The sequence below is a fragment of the Hyperoodon ampullatus genome, assembly GCF_949752795.1.
Source record: "Hyperoodon ampullatus genome assembly, chromosome: 3".
In the NCBI taxonomy this organism is placed as follows: Eukaryota; Metazoa; Chordata; class Mammalia; order Artiodactyla; family Ziphiidae; genus Hyperoodon; species Hyperoodon ampullatus.
Window position 1 is genome coordinate 94,130,174 of NC_136916.1, and position 18,561 is coordinate 94,148,734.

Consider the following 18,561-nt stretch of genomic DNA (forward strand, 5'->3'; position numbering starts at 1 on the left):
CCTTTTTTCTTACAATATCATTGTATTGGGTTTGATCAACAGACCTTTTCTGTGGCTCATGTTTATTTCCTATGCATTTTAAATGCATTTTGTAACATTAAAATTATATTAGCTCTGGTGATGTTAAGCTCTAAGTTACAACCTATTAAACTGTAAGCTGTTGTGAATTAGGTACGATTTTTTTTTTCTTAGCAGTGTGTTGGACTAAGGATAGTAGTCTGGGTTAACTGCCATTGACACCATGCTTGTCCTGAGGTCTAGCAATCTCAGTTACTGTAAATTATATTTGTGTTATAATATAATGCTTCTTTAATGTCTGGCTATTTCACTGGGCATCTGTAATGGAAAGATAAGTACTTTTTTTTTTTTTACATATACTAAACAGATTTTAGAACGGAATTTGTGGGGTTTTTCCCCTGTTTCTAGCAAAGCAACCTAATTAATGTATAGGATTAGTAGTGTTACTTGATGCTGGAATGTTTGTGTTAATTAGTTAGTCCTGATATGCTGCTGCGTTTCTTTTGTTTCAGGTTAAATGGAAACCACCCTTGGGAGCTGGATGCCTGCGTAGCCATTCTACCATATCAGTGAATTGCAATGAGTGGAGGAGGAGAGCAGCCAGATATCCTCAGTGTTGGAATCCTGGTCAAAGAAAGATGGAAAGTAGTGAGTAGTATACATCAGGGAGAGAGAGGGGCAGGGTGGGGGGAGGGGCTGCATACATATGAGGGGGTAACTTTTGGTATCTTGATAAAACCATTTCATTAGGAAATAATACATATATTGCTTATATGCCTAAAGCAGTTATTTTTGGTTCTTTTCCTATGATTAGGTTCTGTTTATGCCCTAATTCTTATTCTTGCTTCTTATAGGAGTAAATTTTCCTAAACTCTGATAGGTACTATTTTTTTAAAAATTTATTTATTCATTTATTTTTGGCTGCGTTGGGTCTTTGTCACCGCAGGAGGGATTTCTCTAGTTGCGGCGAGTGGGAGCTACTCTTCGTTGCGCTGCGCGGGCTTCTCATTGCAGTGGCTTGTCTTGTTGCAGAGCATGGGCTCTAGGTGCGCGTGCTTCAGTAGTTGTGGCACACAGGCTCAGTAGACGTGGCTCGCGGGCTCTAGAGTGCCGGCTCAGTAGTTGTGGCGCATGGGCTTAGTTGATTCACAGCATGTGGGATCTTCCCGGACCAGGGGTCAAACCCATGTCCCCTGCACTGGCAGGCGGATTCTTAACCACTGCACCACCAGGGAAGCCCTCTGATAGCTACTATTGAGTAAGGTAAATAAAAGTATACTTAGGGAAAGAACAGTTGAAAAAAAAATACAGTACAGTGAACTGCCCTTTTTTATTTTTTAACATTTTATTAAGGAAAATTGTAAGTATACATTAAAATAGTGAGACTGTTATAAAGAACCTCGAGGTACTCATGCCCCAGCTTAAACAGTTATAGACTGATGGTCAATCTTGTTTCATCTCTTTAACCTCTCTCCCAGAAATTTTTTTTTGTGTGTGTGTGTGGTATGAGGGCCTCTCACTGTTGTGGCCTCCTGTTGCGGAGCACAGGCTCCGGATGCATAGGCTCAGTGGCCATGGCTCATGGGCCCAGCCGCTCCGTGGCGTGTGGGATCTTCCCGGACCGGGGCACGAACCCATGTCCCCTGCATCGGCAGGCGGACTCTCAACCACTGTGCCACCAGGGAAGCCCTCCCAGAATATTTTGAAGCAAATATTTTACCTTAGCATTTCTCTTTACGCACTTCAGTATATATCTCTAAAATATATACTTCTTCTTAAAATATAATCATAATATCATTATCACATCTAGAAAAGCAATCATTTCTTAATATCATTAGGTATCCTTCCAACTTTCACATTTTCCTAATTGTTTTGTAAATTATTTTTAACAGTTGAATCAACCAAATCCAAGTAAAGTCTGGATATTGCAGTTGGTTTACATCACTTAAGTTTTGTTTAACTTCTAGGTTCCTTTTTATCTCTCTTTTTTTCCTTACAGTTTATTTACTAACGAAACTAGGTTATTTGCCTGTAGAATTTTCCACAGTTTGGATTTTTTCTATTGCTTCCACGTGGTGTTAACATGTTTCTCTGTCTCATGTATTTTATGTAAACTGTTAGTTATTTAGAGAGGCTTGATGGATCTGACTTCAGGTTTGTTTATTGAATTAGGGGCATTTCTTTTTTCATAGAGGGTATTGTGAACTTTGGATGGGAGGCATATAATGTCTTATTGCCCATCATTTTTTGTGATGTTAGCACTATTGATTATCATTGTCTAGGTCTGTTAATTCATTAGGGATTGCAGACTGGTGATAGTCTATCATTCCTTCATTTATTAGTTGAAGTACATCTATGAAGAGAAATTTCCCATCATTAGCTATCTGACTACCCTGAGATATGGTTTGACTAGGAATACAGGATAAATGCTTGATTCTTTTCTTAATTTACCAGTTTTCAAAATAATGAATTGGTTCCCTAGCATCTTCTAAAAGTGACCAATGAAATTTTTAAAAATATAATTAAGAATTCATGGATTTAAGCATATTTAATGTGTTTCAGTCCACATCAGTTATCATTCTTATTGATTCTAGTTATCATTCTTATTGATACGCAAATTGTCTCATTTGACTAAGGGGACATTCTTCAGGTTGTCTCCTGAGTGCTTTTAACATGATCTTAATAGTCTTTTGATGGCTTCCTTGCCCTAGACTTGGAATCTGCCATCTTTCCTCCTATGAAAGAAGCTATTTTTGTTTTGGATATATTTAAATATATTTTATGGCTACCCAGTCTTTGGTAACCAAAGTTTTGTTCCATTAGTAGGTTTAGCAAAACTATTTAATAGTTTCCTTAGTCTATCAACAGATTGGAAAAAGAAGATTCTTCTTTTAGAAATAAAAATTTTGGGCTTCCCTGGTGGCGCAGTGGTTGAGAGTCCACCTGCCGATGCAGGGGACACGGGTTCGTGCCCCGGTCCAGGAAGATCCCACATGCCGCGGAGTGGCTAGGCCCGTGAGCCATGGCCGCTGAGCCTGCGCGTCCAGAGCCTGTGCTCCGCAACGGGAGAGGCCACAACAGTGAGAGGCCTGCGTATTGCAAAAAAAAATAAAATAAAAATAAAAATTTTGTTTCTATGGTACAGTGTTTTACTGATTAGGCAAATCAGTAGGCTTTGAAAATTTACTTGAGTAAATATAAGAAAAGAACCTTTTCATCATCATGGACTGGTGCAGGGAGATTCCAGCAATTGGTAATCTTTAATGTAAGTCAGGCATGAGTGTTGGTTTGGTGGGAGCTTTGTGTTAAGTGCTGTGGTAAAGGTTGGCTTTCTTCAGTAGACATATCAAAAGGTGACAAATGAAGCTACGTCTGGCATAGTTGCTCTGTCCTGGTAATGAGAGCTAATAAATGTATGGAGCATGTCCCCCAAATTTGAGAGTCATAGTGGCATTTTTAGTAAAAAATCATAGGCTCATTGTTAAGGATGGTGTTTTGGTTATCTACTGTTATATAACAAACTGCATCAAAACTTAGAGGCTTAAAACAGTCATTTATTTTGCTCACAGTCTTGTGGATTAGGAATTTAAGAAGAATTTGCCTGGGTGGTTTGTCTCGTAGCCATGTGGCACTAGCAGGTTTGGGGATTGGAATGTCCACTTCCAGATGGCTTCTTTGGTGCCTTGGGGTCCTTAGTTCCCTTACCCCCAAACTGGTGGCCCATTTTCTAGGACCTCTCTACAGGGCTATGGCTTCTCAGGATGGACACACTTTTTACATGGTGGCTGGCTCTTGAGAGTGTTCGGTTGGTTAAAGTAGTCACAGGATCCACCCAGGTTTAAGAGGGTGGGGAAATGGACTGTGCCTCTTGATGGGGGAGTGGCGGGGTCACAGAAGAGCAAAAAGGATGGGCACTATTTTGTGGCCATCTTTAGAAAATACAGTCTGCCACAATCTTACCTCTATTCTTTCCCTAGTCTGCATATCACCATCGTACTAAATTACCTCTGTCTCTTTGCCATATAAACATTGGTGATGTCTTAGGGTTTTGTTAAGCTCAATAAAAAAAAAATTCATGCTCTATTATTGTTCAAATGATTTTATAGGAATAGACCAAGGAGCAAAATCATTTATTTCAGCTTAGAATTTTTGTTCTGTTGTTTGGTAAGGTTCTTTGTGAGGTAAAAACATGAAGCCACCTTGCATCAGAGTCCATAATTAGAAAGATGTCACTTTGGTACTGTTTATGACTTTTTAGAGTTACACAGTCTTTGTTTAATGGACAAAATATAAATAATCATAAGATTATTATGATTGGGCCCCAGTCAGGGCCCAAAAAAGAGAATTTATTTAACTGAAATTAAGTTCTGGAACTTTTTTTAGTCCCAAACTCATATCAGAGTTTCTCGTGGTATCTCTTCCTATCACCAAACCAGAATAAGGAAGGATTGTGGCTCATGTATACAAAGCAGTAAATAGTTGTTTAGCAATAATTATATAGTTACCACTTTGCCAAATGCTATGGGGGAAATAAAAAATAGAAGGAGTGGCCCTCTCTTTGAAGAAGATTAGTTTCATTGTAGGGGGATAGGGCATTGACAATGAACAGTTAAACAGTATGAGTTGAAACACTGTATAGTGTATTAATACAGGTGATACCTGAGGTATTTATAGTAAAATGATTAATTAAATGATTAAGCACATAATTCCTATAGAAATTTGGAAGAGATAAAGGAATCAACCTAGATGCAGAAATCAGTACAGACCGTGTGGGGAAAGAAGTAGGAATTGAGGTGAGGCCTCTGGGGTGGTTAAGATTTAGGACCCTGTGCCTCCAGTGATGACTTCCTACATTATATCACATCCTAGCTGCTTGATAACGTGCTAAGGAGAAGACTGAGTTTCAGGAATTGGAAGAAGGCTAATGTTATGCTGTATCTAGGCTGAAGTATATCACCTCCCCCCTCCTACCCCAGTTTCTCACTGCTCTACAGTTCCAGTTGTCACTAGCTCTTCAGAACTTGCTTTAATTTTATTTTATTATATTATTTTTTTCAACTTTTTATTTTACATTGGAGTGTAGTTAATTAACATAGAACTTGCTTTTAATACTCAAAGATCCTGATATTCCTCAGTTAAGCTAACACATTTTATTAGGGAGAATATTAAGTGTTTGATGAAAGTATTTATTTATTTATTTATTTATTTATCTATCTATCTATCTGTCCCACGTGGCTTGCAGGATCTTAGTTCCCCAACCAGGGATTGAACCCCGGGCCACGGCAATGAAAGCACCAGCCCCCAACCACTGGACTGCCAGGGAATTCCCTGATGAAAATATTTAATTTGGTTAGAGTTTACTATTATTTGAGCGTATGGATATATAGTGAACACTGGGATAGTTTAGAACAGGAGCTGTTCTGTGGAGCCTGTTCAGTGCCTCAGAAAGGAGGGTAAATGGTGCTGAGAGGGCTGAGCTCTGGCTGCCCCTGTCCCTTCTCCAACCTCCCCACATACATATCTCAATCAGGTTCCAGATAAGATTTCAGTTGGCAGAAAGATTTTTTTTTTATTTTGTGGTACGTGGACCTCTCACTGCTGTGGCCTCTCCCGCTGCGGAGCACAGGCTCCGGACGCGCAGGCTCAGCGACCATGACTCACGGGCCCAGCAGCTCTGTGGCATGTGGGATCTTCCCGGACTGGGTCATGAACCCACGTCCCCTGCATCGGCAGGCGGACCCCCAAGCACAGCACCACCAGGGAAGCCCCGGCAGAAAGATTTTATGGATTTAAAGTCTTCAAATGATTGCCTTAGAATTAGAATAAATAGGGTTGTTGAGGGGTATTTGTGGGAAGTGAACTTTCAGATATTGTGTCTTTTATGATACTTCTGATGCTGGCTGTAGGCCAGATTTTAAAATTGTTTGTGGCTGAAATAAATTCAGTACTTTTTGTGGACAAAACTGTGAGAAAAGATTTTGATGTTATTTCTAGGTATTTGTTCTTGGCATATGCCTAGTTAACAATATTGAGATCTTTTATCATAAAATAGGGCCGGGCTTCCCTGGTGGCGCAGTGGTTGAGAGTCCGCCTGCCGATGCAGGGGACGCGGGTTCGTGCCCCGATCCGGGAGGATCCCGCATGCTGTGGAGCGGCTGGGCCCGTGAGCCATGGCCGCTGGGCCTGTGCGTCCGGAGCCTGTGCTCCGCAACGGGAGAGGCCATGACAGTGGGAGGCCCGCGTACCACCAAAAAAAAATAAAAATAAAAAATAAAAAATAAAATAGGGATAGGCAAATTATATATTATTTTCTAAATGTAAGAGATGAATTAGTTTCTAATTAGAATCTTCTAGTAATTTTGTGTGTGTGTGTTCTTATTTTATTTCCCATGCAGTTGAGGAAGATTGGGGGTGGGGGCTTTGGAGAAATTTACGATGCCTTGGACATGCTTACCAGGGAAAATGTTGCACTGAAGGTGGAATCAGCTCAACAACCAAAACAAGTTCTGAAAATGGAGGTTGCTGTATTGAAAAAACTACAAGGTAAGCTGCTTGTATGATATACCAAACAGTTTATAATTTATTGTTACCTTTGTGAACCTCAATTACATTCTCTATCAATTGAATATTCTGGTGTCAGCTTGGTTTAAACATGCTGAACGTTTTTCTCTTGGAAATTTTATCACTAGCAGTTGTAGAAATACTGATTGCTTAGAGTAATTGGACTTTGGGAATTCCTTTTCATGGTGAGCAAGGATGAGAGAGAGTGAATAATCTGAAACATTCTGCTTTAGAAAGTGTTTTCATGTCTGTTATGGTAAAACTTGCCTTTTTTAAAACAATAGCCAAACATGAACACCTCTGAGTTGTTTCTACTTATGTTTTTGGATGTTAAACATGCTTTAATCCCATTAAGGAAGCTGCCTTCAAATCACACTGAAGGATGGATTAAAAATAATAGTATTTGTTATATGTTGATTTCATTAGCTTCAGTTTCATCGAATAACTCTTTCTGGCCCTGTCATCATTTTTGAGGTCCATTTTACGACTTGGATCCCTATTGTTTTACCACAAGCATAAATAACTTTTTTTCCGACTTCAGTCAAGTGATTAAAACCCTGAACACATGGCTAGTTTGATTCATCTTTGTATTTTCAGTTTATGACATAATCTGGTATTACTGATATTTAACTGTTTTACCTGAATCAAAATTAAATAGGGGTGATTAGCACATTAAATGATCTTGTTAAGCTCTAGAAGGTTTGATATTGCTATGGGACATTCATTAGCATCTGAAGGAATTTAGTACTAACATAGAGAGCAAAGGAAGTTGCTATAATTGGTAGAAATAACTGTAGTTGGTAGAAATAGCAAGGACAAAGTGCTGTGTATACTCTGGTTTCTCTTCAGATTGAATAAATCTTTTGCCTTTTACTAAAAAAAAAATGCTTTGTAGCTTAGGACTCTCAAATTCATGGCTGTGTAGTCTCTAGGGTGAATGTGCTGTCTTTGTGAACCACTGATGTGATGATGTCTGGAATTCTAGTAAATTAGTTTCTGTTAAGTTAATGAAGTGTGTATTATGTATTCTGGCAACATCTATTCTTTTAATCATTGCTCTTTGCCTTAAGCTTTCTCATTGTCCGAGTTTCTCTACTAGTTGGCTCATTTCATTAGAGCATGATGCTAATAAAATTATAGCTCTGTTTAATAGTTACTTTTAGCCTAAACTTAGCTTTCCTAAAACATGGGAAATCAGGAAGACAGTGGATAGATCAGCACCCATTGTCGCTACTAGAAAAAATGGATGACTGGAGAAGAAAGGATAGAGAAAAGGATGGTGTTCTCTTTTTCTCACCTTTTCTGCTTTTTCCCTATTTCTTTCGAGCTGTTTCCAGCTCAGTGACGTAGGGGCCACAAACAGGTGCAGCTGGAGCTACCTCTTCGTGGTTTGCACGGATCCCAAGAGATCTGTTTTACTTTCAGCTAAGTCCATAAAGGGTATGTCAACATCAGCTTGGCTTGGACGGTGCTGCTTCACCTGTCTTTCTCCTACTTGGTCCTGAGGAGATGCTTCCAGATGAGGCAGGATACAGCTTTGTAGCCCTTTCAGTAAGTTCTCCTGCCTATTTTGGCCATGGTTTACTTAGCATTGTATGTGATAAAGCTTGAAGAACAGTTTAGTACCTTTTAATGGGTGAATTAGAGATCCTTGGATGTTGAGTCTCTCCTTTACTTCTTATTTTATCTTTCGTACTATTACCTAAAATGTTTTTCTTTCTTGCTTATAACCACGTGACATCCTATTCCTCAGGACCCTTCACTTTCCAAAATAAGTAGATTTTTAATCTTTTGGTCTGTATTTCAGTGGACAGCCCTTGACTTTCTTTTCTTGGCTTTCTGACTGTGCCTTCTGCATACTTATGCCTCACAATTTCTTTTTGTTGAAGGTGCTTTGGAATCTGTACCCTTTGAGAACATTTTTATGGGGCTGAGCTGCTTGCTTCTGCCCGCTTGTTGGCATAATGATTTTCTTACTCAGTGACCCCAATAAAAAGGCTAAATGTGCAAGGAAAAGGTATATAACCAGAGGCTAGCCCTTTATAGGATTGGTTGGTTTAAAGTTGATGTTCAATTTTTGATAACTGGTATAGGAGTTGTTTCTTTTGTTTCTTTGTTTTTTTTTGGTTTTTTTTTTTTTTGCGGTACGCGGGCCTCTCACTGTGTGGCCTCTCCCTTTGCGGAGCACAGGCTCCGGACGCGCAGGCTCAGCGGGCATGGCTCACGGGCCCAGCCGCTCCGCGGCATGTGGGATCTTCCCGGACTGGGGCACGAACCCACGTCCCCTGCATCAGCAGGTGGACTCTCAACCACTGCGCCACCAGGGAAGCCCTGTTTCTTTGTTTTTTTTTTTTTTTTTTAAATGATTTATTTTTATTATTATTATTTTTTTTGCGGTACGCGGGCCTCTCACTGTTGTGGCCTCTCCCGTTGCGGAGCACAGGCTCCGGACGCGCAGGCTCAGCGGCCATGGCTCACGGGCCCAGCCGCTCCACGGCATGTGGGATCTTCCCAGACCGGGGCACGAACCCGTATCCCCTGCATCGGCAGGCGGACTCTCAACCACTGCGCCACCAGGGAAGCCCCTCTTTGTTTTTTTATGATGAGTTTAGCCTGAACCCTAAGTTTTGTTTCTTTTAAAAATCAATCCCCCTATTCAAAATTCTCATAATGTCTTTTCCTGGATTCCTTCAGTTCTGAGTTTTCTCCCAGTCTTTCCTGTACTTAACAATCCTAGATTTCCTCAGCTCGTGCATAACTCATAGTAGTATGTTCCTTTCTCACTGGCCCTAAAGTGCAAAGGCCTTAGCATTTTACCTCATCTTTCCTTCTGAATGACCTTCCCCACGCTACTATAGCAGATAACTCTCTTTTCAAAGCTCTCTGAAATATTCTGGATATATATCCTACAATTCTCTATTGAATCAAACTAAACTCCTGAATTATACTTGGGTTTTACAAATGAGTCTGAATGTTTTAGTCACTGCTCAACTAGACCACTTGTCTATAGGCCTCTTAGGTAGTACTTCTATACTCAGTTATTCTCTGAAGTTTCCTTATTAAATGGAACTGTAAAACTTATTAAGCTTTTCCTTTTATTAACATCATTGTTCAGAGCTACATCTCTATATAACCATTTATTTGTGTTTCTTTGCTCAATTTATGACTATACTATCTTCAAACCTTTGTTTTAAATTTATTTGCTTTGACACTGTGCAAAGTGTTACTGCCTCCTTACTCTGTTAGATTCTTTTTTTTTTTTTTTTTTTTGATGGTCCAAATTTTTTTTTTTTTATTAGTTTCTGCTTTATAACAAAGTGAATCAGTCATACATATACATCTGTTCCCACATCCCTTCCCTCATGCATCTCCCTCCCTCCCACCCTCCTCATCCCACCCCTCCAGGCGGTCACAAAGCACCGAGCTGATCTCCCTGTGCTCTGCGGCTGCTTCCCTCTATCTATCTACCTTACGTTTGGTAGTGTATATATGTCCATGCCTCTCTTTCCCTTTGTCACAGCTTACCCTTCCCCTTCCCCATATCCTCAAGTCCATTCTCAAGTAGGTCTGTGTCTTTATTCCCGTTTTACCCCTAGGTTCTTCATGACATTTTTTTTTTTTTTAAATTCCATATATATGTGTTAGCATACGGTATTTGTCTTTCTCTTTCTGACTTACTTCACTCTGTATGACAGACTCTAGGTCTATCCACCTCATTACAAATAGCTCAGTTTCGTTTCTTTTTATGGCTGAGTAATATTCCATTGTATATATGTGCCACATCTTCTTTATCCATTCATCTGATGATGGACACTTAGGTTGTTTCCAGCTCCGGGCTATTGTGAATAGAGCTGCAATGAACATTTTGGTACATGTCTCTTTTTGAATTATGGTTTTCTCAGGGTATATGCCTAGTAGTGGGATTGCTGGGTCATATGGTAGTTCTATTTTTAGTTTTTTAAGGAACCTCCATACTGTTCTCCATAGTGGCTGTACCAATTCACATTCCCACCAGCAGTGCAAGAGTGTTCCCTTTTCTCCACACCCTCTCCAGCATTTATTGTTTCTAGATTTCTTGATGATGGCCATTCTGACTGGTGTGAGATGATATCTCATTGTAGTTTTGATTTGCATTTCTCTAATGATTAATGATGTTGAGCATTCTTTCATGTGTTTGTTGGCAGTCTGTATATCTTCTTTGGAGAAATGCCTATTTAAGTCTTCTGCCCATTTTTGGATTGGGTTGTTTGTTTTTTTGCTATTGAGCTGCATGAGCTGTTTATAAATTTTGGAGATTAATCCTTTGTCAGTTGCTTCATTTGCAAATATTTTCTCCCATTCTGAGGGTTGTCTTTTGGTCTTGTTTATGGTTTCCTTTGCTGTGCAAAAGCTTTGAAGTTTCATTAGGTCCCATTTGTTTATCTTTGTTTTTATTTCCATTTCTCTAGGCGGTGGGTCCAAAAGGATCTTGCTGTGATTTATGTCATAGAGTGTTCTACCTATGTTTTCCTCTAAGAGTTTGATAGTTTCTGGCCTTACATTTAGGTCTTTAATCCATTTTGAGCTTATTTTTGTGTATGGTGTTAGGGAATGATCTAATCTCATACTTTTACATGTCCCTGTCCAGTTTTCCCAGCACCACTTATTGAAGAGGCTGTCCTTTCTCCACTGTACATTCCTGCCTCCTTTATCAAAGATAAGTTGGCCATATGTGCGTGGGTTTATCTCTGGGCTTTCTATCCTGATCCACTGATCTATCTTTCTGTTTTTATGCCAGTACCACACTGTCTTAATTACTGTAGCTTTGTAGTATAGTCTGAAGTCAGGCAGCCTGATTCCTCCAGCTCCGTTTTTCGTTCTCAAGATTGCTTTGGCTATTCGGGGTCTTTTGTTTTTCCAAACAAATTTTGAAATTTTTTGTTCTAGTTCTGTGAAAAATGCCAGTGGTAGTTTGATAGGGATTGCATTGAATCTGTAGATTGCTTTGGGTAGTAGAGTCATTTTCACAATATTGATTCTTCCAATCCAGGAGCATGGTATATCTCTCCATCTATTTATATCATCTTTAATTTCTTTCATCAGTGTCTTATAATTTTCTGCATACAGGTCTTTTGTCTCCTTAGGTAGGTTTATTCCTAGATATTTTATTCTTTTTGTTGCAATGGTAAATGGGAGTGTTTTCTTGATTTCATTTTCAGATTTTTCATCATTAGTGTACAGGAATGCCAGAGATTTCTGTGCATTAATTTTGTATCCTGCTACTTTACCAAATTCATTGATTAGCTCTAGTAGTTTTTCGGTAGCATCTTTAGGATTCTCTATGTATAGTATCATGTCATCTGCAAACAGTGACAGCTTTACTTCTTCTTTTCCAATTTGGATTCCTTTTATTTCCTTTTCTTCTCTGATTGCTGTGGCTAGAACTTCCAAAACTAGGTTGAATAAGAGTGGTGAGAGTGGGCAGCCTTGTCTTGTTCCTGATCTTAGTGGAAATGGTTTCAGTTTTTCACCATTGAGGACAATGTTGGCTGTGGGTTTGTCATATATGGCCTTTATTATGTTGAGGAAAGTTCCCTCTATGCCTACTTTCTGCAGGGTTTTTATCATAAATGGGTGTTGAATTTTGTCGAAAGCTTTCTCTGCATCTATTGAGATGATCATATGGTTTTTCTCCTTCAACTTGTTAATATGGTGTATCACATTGATTGATTTGCGTATATTGAAGAATCCTTGCATTCCTGGAATAAACCCCACTTGATCATGGTGTATGATCCTTTTAATGTGCTGTTGGATTCTGTTTGCTAGTATTTTGTTGAGGATTTTTGCATCTATGTTCATCAGTGATATTGGCCTGTAGTTTTCTTTCTTTGTGACATCCTTGCCTGGTTTTGGTATGAAGGTGATGGTGGCCTCGTAGAATGAGTTTGGGAGTGTTCCTTCCTCTGATATTGTTTGGAAGAGTTTGAGAAGGATGGGTGTTAGCTCTTCTCTAAATGTTTGATAGAATTCGCCTGTGAAGCCATCTGGTCCTGGGCTTTTGTTTGATGGAAGATTTTTAATCACAGTTTCAATTTCAGTGCTTGTGATTGGTCTATTCATATTTTCTATTTCTTCCTGAGTCAGTCTTGGTAGGTTGTGCATTTCTAAGAATTTGTCCATTTCTTCCAGGTTGTCCATTTTATTGGCATAGAGTTGCTTATAGTAATCTCTCATGATCTTTTGTATTTCTGCAGTGTCAGTTGTTACTTCTCCTTTTTCATTTCTATTTCTACTGATTTGAGTCTTCTCCCTTCTTTTCTTGATGAGTCTGGCTAATGGTTTGTCAATTTTGTTTATCTTCTCAAAGAACCAGCTTTTAGTTTGGTTGATCTTTGCTATCGTTTCCTTCATTTCTTTTTCATTTATTTCTGATCTGATCTTTATGATTTCTTTCCTTCTGCTAACTTTGGGGGTTTTTTGTTCTTCTTTCTCTAATTGCTTTAGGTGCAGGGTCAGGTTGTTTACTCGAAATGTTTCCTGTTTCTTAAGGTGGGATTGTATTGCTATAAACTTCCCCCTTAGAACTGCTTTTGCTGCGTCCCATAGGTTTTGGGTCATCGTGTCTCCATTGTCATTTGTTTCTAAGTATTTCTTAATTTCCTCTTTGATTTCTTCAGTGATCACTTCATTATTGAGTAGTGTATTGTTTAGCCTCCATGTGTTTGTATTTTTTACAGATCTTTTCCTGTAATTGATGTCTAGTCTCATAGCATTGTGGTCGGAAAAGATACTTGATACAATTTCAATTTTCTTAAATTTACCAAGGCTTGATTTGTGACCCAAGATATGATCTATCCTGGAGAATGTTCCATGAGCACTTGAGAAAAATGTGTATTCTGTTGTTTTTGGGTGGAATGTCCTATAAATATCAATTAAGTCCATCTTGTTTAATGTATCATTTAAAGCTTGTGTTTCCTTATTTATTTTCATTTTGGATGATCTGTCCATTGGTGAAAGTGGGGTGTTAAAGTCCCCTACTATGATTGTGTTACTGTCGATTTCCCCTTTTATGGCTGTTAGTATTTGCCTTATGTATTGAGGTGCTCCTATGTTGGGTGCATAAATATTTACAATTGTTATATCTTCTTCTTGGATCGATCCCTTTATCGTTATGTAGTGTCCTTCTTTGTCTCTTCTAATAGTCTTTATTTTAAAGTCTATTTTGTCTGATATAAGAATTGCTACTCCAGCTTTCTTTTGATTTCCATTTGCATGGAATATCTTTTTCCATCCCCTTACTTTCAATCTGTATGTGTCTCTAAGTCTGAAGTGGGTCTCTTGTAGACAGCATATATATGGGTCTTGTTTTTGTATCCATTCAGCCACTCTGTGTCTTTTGGTGGGAGCATTTAGTCCATTTACATTTAAGGTAATTATTGATATGTATGTTCCTATTCCCATTTCCTTAATGGCTTTGGGTTCGTTATTGTAGGTATAGTCCTTCTGTTGTGTTTCTTGCCTAGAGAAGTTCCTTTAGCATTTGTTGTAAAGCTGGTTTGGTGGTGCTGAACTCTCTCAGCTTTTGCTTGTCTGTAAACGTTTTAATTTCTCCATCAAATCTGAATGAGATCCTTGCTGGGTAGAGTAATCTTGGTTGCAGGTTTCTCTCCTTCATCACTTTAATTATGTCCTGCCACTCCCTTCTGGCTTGTAGAGTTTCTGCTGAGAGATCAGCTGTTAACCTGATGGGGATTCCCTTGTGTGTTATTTGTTGTTTTTCCCTTGCTGCTTTTAATATGATTTCTTTGTGTTTAATTTTTGACAGTTTGATTAATATGTGTCTTGGCGTATTTCTTCTTGGATTTATTCTGTATGGGACTCTCTGTGCCTCCTGGACTTGATTAACTATTTCCTTTCCCATATTAGGGAAGTTTTCAACTATAATCTCTTCAAATATTTTCTCAGTCCCTTTCTTTTTCTCTTCTTCTTCTGGAACCCCTATAATTCGAATGTTGGTGCGTTTAATGTTGTCCCAGAGGTCTCTGAGACTGTCCTCTGTTCTTTTCATTCTTTTTTCTTTATTTTTCTCTGCAGCAGTTATTTCCACTATTTTATCTTCCACCTCACTTATCCGTTCTTCTGCCTCAGTTATTCTGCTATTGATCCCATCTAGAGTATTTTTCATTTCATTTATTGTGTTTTTAATCGATGCTTGATTCATCTTTAGTTCTTCTAGGTCCTTGTTAACTGTTTCTTGCATATTGTCTATTCTATTTCCAAGATTTTGGATCTGGGAAATAGAATCTTGGATCAGCTTTACTATCATTATTCTGAATTCTTTTTCAGGTAGACTGCCTATTACCTCTTCATTTGTTAGGTCTGGTAGGTTTTTATCTTGCTCCTTCACCTGCTGTGTGTTTTTCTGCTTTCTCATTTTGCTTATGTTACTGTGTTTGGGGTCTCCTTTTTGCAGGCTGCAGATTCGTAGTTCCCGTTGTTTTTGGTGTCTGTCCCCCGTGGCTAAGGTTGTTTCAGTAGGTTGTGTAGGCTTCCTGGTGTGGGGGGACTAATGCCTGTGTTCTGGTGGTTGAAGCTCGATCTTGTCTTTCTGGTGGACAGGTCCACGTCTGGTGGTGTGTTTTGGGGTGCCTGTGGCCTTATTATGTTTTTAGGTATCCTCTCTGCTAATGGGTGGGGTTGTGTTCCTGCCTTGCTAGTTGCTTGGCATAGGGTGACCAGCACTGTAGCTTGCTGGTCGTTGACTGAAGCTGGGTGCTGGTGTTGAGATGAAGATCCCTGGGAGATTTTCGCTGCTTGATATTATGTGGAGCTGGGAGGTCTCTTGTGGACCCGTGTCCTGAAGTTGGCTCTCCCACTTCAGAGGCACAGCACTAACTCCTGGCTGCAGCACCAAGAGCCTTTCATCCACCCGGCTCAGAATAACAGTGAGAAAAAGTAGAAAGAAATAATTAGTAGAAGAAAGAAAGAGAGATTGAAAGAATGGAAGAAGGGAAGTAAGGAAGGAAGGAAGGAAGAAAGAAAGAAAGGAGGGAGGGAGGAAGGATGGAAGGAAAGGAGGGAGGGAGGGAGGAATGAAAGCAAAAGGAAGAGTGAATGGAAGAAGAGAGGGAGGGAGGGAGGAAGGAAAGAAAGAAAGAAAGACAGGAGGGAGGGAGGGAGGAAGGAAAGAAAAAGAAAGTGGAAAGAAGAAGGGTGGGAGGGAGGGAGGGATGGAGGAAAGAAAAAGAAAGAAGGAAAGGAGGAGCGGAGGGAGGGAGGGAGGAAGGGAAGGGAGGAAAAAAAGAAAGAGCAGGTAAAGTAAAATAGAATAAAGTATGAAATATAGTAGCGTTATTAAAATTAAAAAGTAATTATTGAAAAAAAACACGGACCGAAAGAACCCTGGGACATATGGTGGAAGCAAAGCTATACAGAGAGAATCTTACACAGAAGATTACACATACACATTCACAAAAAGAGAGCAGGGGGAAAAATCAAAAATCTTGCTCTCCAAGTCCACCTCCTCGATTTGGGATAATTCGTTGTAAAAAGAGGAAAAGGGCGAAAAGTCTGAAATCTTGCTAAGTCCACCTCCTTAATTTGAGATAATTCGTTGTAAAAAGAGGGAAAAAAAAGGGGGGAAAGTCTTAAATCTTGTCCTCAAGGTCCACTTCCTCAATTTGGGATGATTCGCTGTCCTTTCATGCACTCCACAGACGCAGGGCACATCAAATGGACCGTGGAGCTTTAATCCGCTGCCTCGGAGGCTGCACAGAGAGATTTCCCTGTCTCTGCTCTCACAGCTCCCGGGTCTCAGCCTTGGACCTGGCCCCGCCTCTGCGCGTAGGTCGCCGGAGGGCGTCCGTTCTTCGCTCAGACAGGACGGGTTTAAAGGAGCCGCTGATTCGGGGGCTCTGGCTCACTCAGGCAGAGGGGAGGGAGGGGAATGCCCTCTCCTCGCGCACCAGGCAACAAAAGGGAAAAAAGTCTCTTGCCTCTCCGGTAGCTCCAGACCCTTTCCCCGGACTCCCTCCGGGCTAGCACTAACCCCTTCAGGGTCTCTTCCTGCCGCCAGCCCCAGACCTCTCCCTGCGCTCCGACTGAAAGCCGATACCCGAGCCTCAGCTCCCAGCCCCGCCCGCTCTGGCGGCCGAGCAGACAAGTCTCTCGGGCTGGTGTGTGCCTGAGGGCACCGATCCTCTGTGCCAAAATCTCTCTGCTTTGCCCTCCACACCCCTGTTGCTGTGCTCTCCTCCGCTACTCCGAAGCTTTCCCCCTCCGCCACCTGCAGTCTCCGCCCTCGAAGGGGCTTGTAGTGTGTAGAAACCTTCCCTCCTTCACGGCTCCCTCCCACTGGTGCAGGTCCCGTCCATATCCTATTGTCTCTGTTTATTCTTTTTTTCTTTTGACCTACCCAGGTATGTGGGGAGTTTCTTGCCTTTTGGGGGGTCTGAGGTCTTCTGTCAGCGTTCAGTAGGTGTTCTGTTGGAGTTGTTCCACGTGTAGATGAATTTCTGATGTATCTGTGGGGAGGAAGGTGATCTCCGCGTCTTACTCTTCCGCCATCTTCCTCCGGCTCCTGTTAGATTCTTTTTTCTCTCTTCTCTCCCATCTTAATAAATATTTTATAGTGACATTCTACCTATCTTTACTTCTCCATTTTTATGGTCTCTTGAACTCTATCTCACTGCAGCACTCTTTTTTTTTTCATTTTAATAAATAAGTTTTATTTGCAGTGCTGGTATAAGAGGGAAGAAAGACCCTTTTGTCCTCTGATTCCAAATCTGATCGCTAGTAATTCTGCAGTACCTACCATCAATACTTTTTAAAAAGATAGATTTCATTTCCAATCTTTTTTTTTTTTTAATTTTTTTTTATTAGTTTCTGCTTTATAACAAAGTGAATTAGTCATACATATACATCCGTTCCCACATCCCTTCCCTCATGCATCTCCCTCCCTCCCACCCTCCCCATCCCACCCCTCCAGGCGGTCACAAAGCACCAAGCTGATCTCCCCGTGCTCTGCGGCTGCTTCCCACTATCTATCTACCTCACGTTTGGTAGTGTATACATGTCCATGCCTCTCTTTCGCTTTGTCACAGCTTACCCTTCCCCCTCCCCATATCCTCAAGTCCATTCTCAAGTAGGTCTGTGTCTTTATTCCCGTTTTACCCCTAGGTTCTTCATGACATTTTTTTTTTAATTCCATATATATGTGTTAGCATACGGTATTTGTCTTTCTCTTTCTGACTTACTTCACTCTGTATGACAGACTCTAGGTCTATCCACCTCATTACAAATAGCTCAGTTTCGTTTCTTTTTATGGCTGAGTAATATTCCATTGTATATATGTGCCACACCTTCTTTATCCATTCATCCGATGATGGACATTTAGGTTGTTTCCAGCTCCGGGCTATTGTGAATAGAGCTGCAATGAACATTTTGGTACATGTCTCTTTTTGAATTATGGTTTTCTCAGGGTATATGCCTAGTAGTGGGATTGCTGGGTCATATGGTAGTTCTATTTTTAGTTTTTTAAGGAACCTCCATACTGTTCTCCATAGTGGCTGTACCAATTCACATTCCCACCAGCAGTGCAAGAGTGTTCCCTTTTCTCCACACCCTCTCCAGCATTTATTGTTTCTAGATTTCTTGATGATGGCCATTCTGACTGGTGTGAGATGATATCTCATTGTAGTTTTGATTTGCATTTCTCTAATGATTAATGATGTTGAGCATCCTTTCATGTGTTTGTTGGCAGTCTGTATATCTTCTTTGGAGAAATGCCTATTTAAGTCTTCTGCCCATTTTTGGATTGGGTTGTTTGTTTTTTTGCTATTGAGCTGCATGAGCTGTTTATAAATTTTGGAGATTAATCCTTTGTCAGTTGCTTCATTTGCAAATATTTTCTCCCATTCTGAGGGTTGTCTTTTGGTCTTGTTTATGGTTTCCTTTGCTGTGCAAAAGCTTTGAAGTTTCATTAGGTCCCATTTGTTTATCTTT

At 40.2% G+C, this 18,561-nt stretch overlaps 1 protein-coding gene across 1 annotated transcript in view; it reads left to right on the forward strand.

Moving 5' to 3' along the window:
* Positions 1-568: 568 nt before the first annotated feature.
* TTBK2 (tau tubulin kinase 2) overlaps positions 569-18,561 on the forward strand; it is a gene marked incomplete at its 3' end in the record, with an annotated part of 114,693 nt that continues 96,700 nt past the window's right edge. The window contains exons 1-2 of the mRNA XM_079698786.1: positions 569-666; positions 6,414-6,561. Coding sequence (XP_079554912.1) covers positions 598-666; positions 6,414-6,561 — 217 coding nt within the window. The 5' untranslated portion in view covers positions 569-597. The remainder of the gene's footprint in view (positions 667-6,413; positions 6,562-18,561) is intronic.